This window comes from Argentina silus, assembly GCF_951799395.1.
Source record: "Argentina silus genome assembly, chromosome: 8".
Classification (NCBI taxonomy): Eukaryota; Metazoa; Chordata; class Actinopteri; order Argentiniformes; family Argentinidae; genus Argentina; species Argentina silus.
The window spans coordinates 13357554-13364085 of NC_139662.1; the positions used below are offsets into that span (position 1 = coordinate 13357554).

A 6532-nucleotide genomic window follows, 5' to 3' on the forward strand; every position below is an offset into this window, starting at 1 on the left:
GTTCTACAGATGGTTGCTGTCCCCCCCTCCCTCCAATGAGAGATCAAACACCGTGGCTAATGCCATGTGTAACAAGACACACTTCTATTGTTCCCATGTTGAGGCTGGTGAATGGACAGAGAGTGTGGGAAACAGGCAATGGCACACTCACAGAGAGAGAGAGGGGCTGATGATGGGAACCTGCTCCACTCCCCGCCACAGGGCCTGGCAGGAGAGTCTTTATGGCAGGAGCTCAGACTCTCACTGTGTTATCTATCTATGGGTGGGACACTGTTCTTCGCACATACTAAAACACACCCAGACAAAGGCTCCCAAACTTTCCCGTAACAGGGTGTAGCCAAAAGGGAACATCAATGACAATGCATTTCTACATGAGCTTCAAAATGCTTTTGCTATGATACTGTATGTCCTACATTTCCCTTCAATGAGGGTTATCATCAAGTCAAACTGTACATACTGTATATATAGCACATTTCATACACAGATGCAATACAATGCGCTATACAGGAAGAATAAATACTTTGACTTTATCTGTTGACAAAAGTCTTTAGATGAGCAGTTAGACCATTAATTCAAAACATTCTAAATTCACCAATGAGATTCTCGATCACGTTGCAAGTGGTGTTCGAGGCCCCATTCACTTGATTTTGTTCCTCTCCAGATGGTCTGTGACATAGGGTTTCTGTTTGTCCTGCAACAAAGAATCAATTAACATTCCCAATGGGCCATTGGGGGAGCGGCCTGGCTTTTGTAACTCATTTACCCTGGTCCCGGGGACTGGTGGGAAACTAGGGAGAGAGCTGTACTCACAGTGCCCACGGGGTATGCCCTCACATCTGTGACCTCTGCACTGCCTGAGGCACAAACCATGGCACACTGCCAACCACTGTGGCATTACAGAGACAGTATTAGGACAACCCAGACTAGGACTTGTCACTGTAGCAGAAATAATACTCCATAGTAGTTCATAGACAAATGGCCAGAGGATCCTATTAGGAACCATGTAACTCCTTGATGGTTGTTACACATTGTTACGTCGGAATGCCGTTTCTTTGTCCAGTTTGGAGCCATATTATTATATCTACTGTCCAATAAATTAGGAATACCCCTTCAATCATATCATTCTATTTGAAAGATAAAACTAACCCTAACAGGAGTAGTAAATATACTACAATGCAATACTATTTTATGATGTCATTGATTGGGTTTTTCCTGGTCTCTGTAAACGGTGTGTGGGCATGAGGCATTTTGCGCTTTCCCACACTCAACAGCCAATGAGAAGGCTAATACAGACAATAGATAACAACATGGTTCAATGACTTACCTGTCACTCAAAGACTACTTGGAGACTACTGGTCTGGATGGAGTGTGCACGGGGTGTGTGAGGCACATGGCCTGACACGAGGGGGGGTGGAGGGGGGGTTCATTCCTCCACATGCCGCTGGATAAAAGTGAGAACAGTTGCACTCTGAGTGCAATCTATATAATTGTGTGACACACTTCTTTCACACAGTAATGGCATCCACGTGAATGTCTCACCTAGCAAACCATTGGCAGATGATTCCTAAGACGACTGTATATACCGTACGAGGAGTATACAACATACAACTAAATATACCATTATTCTTTCACAATTCTTATAGCCAACATCATACACTGAGGATGGAATCAGACTTTTATCAACAAGGGTTGGCCTTTGGACATAAGAAAATGTCTATTTTTATAATAGAACAATACAAGTTATTAAGGGTAATCTTTTTGTTTTTTATGTCCATGCACCAACCTCACCAAGTCAATTTCCTGTATGTGCAAATATACTTAAAGAATAAAAGAATTCTGATTCTGATTCTGATTCTGATTCTGATTCTGATTCTGATTCTGATATGAATAAATGTGTGTGTGTGTGGGGGGGGGGGGGGGGTGGGGGGGGGCATTCCACAATAAGTACTGTAGGCTGAATGAATAATGCATGACGTCATCCATTCAGTGGTTTGGGAGGACCAATTGTAACAGTGCAATATATATTGGATGATGAATTTTAATTAGGTGTGAGATTAGTTTCTGAAATGATTTTCTAAACCCAGTTAGTAACTTGTTTTGAAGAAATTGTCAGCATTTGGAATTTCTAAGCCACATAAAACATGTTTTTCAGAATTTGACTGCTTCCCAGTCCACGTGCCATGTAACGTTTTACCAAGATAGTCTCCAAATTAATACGTTCTGGGGGATCGTTTCTGCAGACCAAAGAATAGGTTCTGTGTGCTCATATTATCTGGCTATACCAGCGTTGAATGTGTAGGCCTGTCACAACCTTGCAAAATAACAGCAAAATGTGGCAGCAAAATGGACCATTTAGGTAAAGCTTAGTTTAGGCTGAGATGAAAGGCTGTCTACCTCGCAAACTATATTGCTTGATGATGTAGCATTTGGCCGACTGAAATTGCTTAGATCTTTATGACTCCACTCTCCACACTTCTCCACACTTCATTTATCTCCACACTTCTGAAAGTGTGCTCACCTCAGAGTTGTGTCTGTTTTTTACTTGATATAATCATGTTCTCATTTGATGTACTGACACTGTATGATAACCTTTTGAAATGTTTGTTCATACCTGCGGCTTGCTTATCTTGGAAATCGTCCCTGTGTAGCCCACCGCCCAGTCCTCCATCAAGTTATTGATGTTTCTCTCATTGTTGTGATGGGCGGCCCACTTGTCTCAGAGTGTGGGAACCCCAGCCTAGCCTGGGCCACATGGCTTTGTAATGCAAATCTCCTGCTATATAAAGGGGAGAGATCCCTCAGTGAGATCAGACCTCTGCAGTCCAAGGGAAGCGATCCTCTCACTCACACAGACACAGACATGGCTCCCTGCTCCACCAACATCTCCTCTTACCACCATCTGAGGCTCCCTGAAAAAGACAACCTTAAAGTGAGTACTGTGTTCATTTTCAATCATCTGTATGAGCTTTTTAAAGGATTTGCTGTAATGTGTCAAAGCGTCATTAGATCTGTGGACTAATCAAATTTTCTCTCCAATAGTTAAGGAAACCCGTTGTGGAGAAAATGCGCAGAGATCGCATCAACGGCTGCATCGAGCAGCTCAAGACCATCCTTGAGAAAGAGTTCCATAAACAGGACCCCAATACCAAGCTGGAGAAGGCTGACATCCTGGAGATGACAGTGAGCTTCCTGAAACAGAAGCTGCAGCCTCAGTCGCCACTCTCTCAGAAGGACTACAGTGAGGGCTACTCTCAGTGCTGGACGGAGTCTCTGCAGTTCCTCTCTGTCAGCTCAAAGAGAGACGGTAGAGCCGCACCTCTTCAGGGCCTCCAGCAGCTCCCCCAGGCCCAGAGAGCCAGCAGCCCAAAGCTGCTCTCCACCTCCCCAGTCTTCTCCATCCTCAAGCCCACCTCGCTCCAGGACACCAGCGCTGAAGACCCAGTCTGGAGGCCATGGTAGAGACACTGTAGCCACCCACTCTGAAACCTGAGGGAACACTGACTGTCTCTCACTTTGTAGGAAATATATCTTTCCGACCTGCTTATTCACTATGGATTGTCTTATTCTCTTGTCACATCATAGTGATGGACAAATGTTTGTGAGAAATATTCTAAGTGAAGGTAATCACTTTTGAGAAGACTGTTTGCTCTTACTTTGTTTTAATTACATTTGACATTTGCTTTTCATTTGCAGTGAAGAATTGAACTTGATATTAAGTGAAGATCTTTTGTTGTGAAATGTTTATCTATTGTGAAATAATTGCTTACTCCAGTGGAGTTCCAGTTATACCTGCTAGGTGTAACAGTATCTACAGTACTGACATTTTCTGACAGTTATGTTTGAGAATATTTCTCTTTTTTATTGTATTGTCCAAGCCACATGTTATTATGGATATTTTGTAAAGGGACTAGTATGTGTATGTATGTATTTGTGTTTAGGTTTTATATTACCACAGTTATTACTGTTCTATTGTTTTATATTACCTTGAAATAAGCTCTTAAGACATTGTATGACAATTGTATGTCAATAAAAACTACAATCATTTTGAAAATAATATTCTACATGATAACCTGAGTCTTGTTTCCTGTATCTTAGAGTTAACAGCAACACTCTATCACATTATTGACTTAAGGCACATGCAATGTACCCAGTAAAGCAGATTACAATAGAAATCTTAATGTGATTAGACCTACTATGCAACAATACAGATATGTAACCAAAATATTTGCATCACATTGTATCGTGTTGTTTGTGATAAATGGACAGACACAGTTAAAAAATACATTACTGTTGTAGTAAAATTGGCATGGTTTAAGGTCCAGCATGTAGTTTTGTGTGTTGCTGCCCCCGCTGGCCACACTGTGTTTTCAAAGAAAAAACAAACCAAGTGTGAAATAGGCACGTAAAGGTCAGTGTCCTACACCAGATTTTAGAAAAAGCTTTGTTTGGACTAACACAGCACTTTTCAGTGAACATTATTCATCATGTGATCTCATTCCATGATGGCCATCGATTTATCATGGCAATTTAGCACTATTGTAAAGCTAATATCTACATACTGGAGGTATGAAGAGGAATTAATTGTCAAATTAGATTAGATTAGATTCAACTTTATTGTCATTGTGCAGAGTACAAGTACAGAGACAACGAAATGCAGTTAGCGTCTAACCAGAAGTGCAAAATAGCAGAAAGTGCAATGAACAGTATTTACAGGTAGTGCAATAAATGATCAGTAGTAGTGCAGTATAATATAGTAATATAAGCAGTATAATATAGCAGTGCAGTATAGCAGTATGTGAGTAGCAGTAGCATTATAGCAGAATAAATAGTTACAGTATGAGCAGTGTAGCAGCATATGAGCTGTATGGGTAATGCAGTCTAGCAGTATATATGTATTAACAGTAACATGAGGTAGATGCAGAATAAATATAAATATGGAATGCCGTATAAACAGTATAAACAAGTATGTACAGTAGTATTAAAGAAAATATAGGATATGTGCATTATGTGCATTATGAACAGTATGAACAGGTATGTACAGAAGAGCAGTGGTATTGAGTAAGAGAAGGGGAGGGGAGTATAGTACAGTAGTGCAATTGTCCGGGTGGGGGGGGGGGGGGGGGTGGGGGTTGCGGGGGTAGTAGGTTGTCAGGTCAGGTAGGTGTAGTGTTCGAGTTCAGCAGGGTGACAGCCGCAGGGAAGAAGCTGCCTCTGAACCTACTGGTTCGGGTGCGGAGAGACCTGTAGCGCCTCCCGGAGGGGAGTGGGGTGAAAAGTCTATGGTTGGGGTGAGAGATGTCCTTGACGATGCTGCGTGCCTTACGCAGGCATCGTTTGCCCTGGACAGCCTCGATGGAGGGGAGTGAGGAACCGGTGATGCGTTGGGCAGTTTTCACCACCCTCTGCAGTGCTTTCCGGTCCGATGCCGAGCAGTTGCCATGCCATACTGTGACACAGTAGGTAAGGATACTCTCGATGGTGCAGCGGTAGAAGTTCACCAGGATCTGAGGAGATAGATGGACCTTCTTTAGTCTCCTCAGGAAGAAGAGACGCTGGTGAGCCTTCTTTATCAGGGTGGAGGTGTTGAGGGTCCAGGAGAGGTCCTCAGAGATGTGGACACCCAGAAACTTGAAGCTGGTGACTCGCTCCACCTCAGTCCCGTTGATGAGGATGGGGGTGTGTGCGCCAGCTTTAGACTTCCTGAAGTCCACAATGAGTTCTTTGGTCTTCTTGGTGTTGAGAGCCAGGTTATTGTCGTTGCACCACACTGTTAGGTGCTGGACCTCCTCCCTGTAGGCCGACTCATCGTTGTTGCTGATGAGACCGATCACCGTTGTGTCGTCTGCAAACTTAACAATGGTGTTTGAGCCATGTACAGGTGTGCAGTCGTAGGTGAAGAGGGAGTAAAGGAGGGGGCTCAGCACACAGCCTTGTGGAACGCCGGTGTTCAGGGTGAGGGTTGAGGAGGTGTGGTTGTGAAGCCTAACAGACTGCGGCCTGTTGGTCAAGAAGTCTAGAATCCAGTTGCAGAGGGAGGGGTTGATGCCCAGTTGCCTGAGTTTGGAGATCAGTTTGGAGGGGATGATGGTGTTGAATGCTGAGCTGAAGTCAATAAACAGCATTCTCACATAAGAGTTAGTCTTGTCGAGGTGGGACAGGGCGGAGTGAAGTGCCGTTGAAATGGCATCCTCTGTACTCCTGTTCTGCCGGTAGGCGAATTGAAAGGGGTCCAGTGTGGGTGGTAGGCAGGTCTTGAGTTGAGCTAAGACCAGCCTCTCGAAGCACTTCATGATGATGGGCGTGAGTGCCACTGGTCGGAAGTCATTTAAGCTCGTTGCAGTGGAGTGTTTTGGCACCGGCACGATGGAGGTGGTTTTGAAGCACGCGGGGACAGCTGCTTGGGCTAGGGACAGGTTGAATATGTCAGTCCAAACCTTAGTCAGCTGCACAGCGCAGGCCCTGAGGACGCGTCCGGGGATCCCATCAGGACCAGCAGCCTTGCGTGCGTTAGTCCTGCTCAGTGCCGCACACA

General features: G+C 44.2%; 1 protein-coding gene across 1 annotated transcript; it reads left to right on the plus strand.

Annotated features, from left to right (window-relative positions):
- Positions 1 to 2860: 2860 nt before the first annotated feature.
- On the plus strand, positions 2861 to 3459 carry her12 (hairy-related 12; the record flags this gene model as incomplete). The annotated part of the gene is made up of 2 exons (XM_083676050.1): positions 2861 to 2929; positions 3040 to 3459. The coding sequence occupies 2 exons, from the start codon at positions 2861 to 2863 to the stop codon at positions 3457 to 3459; spliced, it is 489 nt and encodes a 162-aa protein (XP_083532176.1).
- Between the last annotated feature and the right edge of the window lie 3073 nt (positions 3460 to 6532).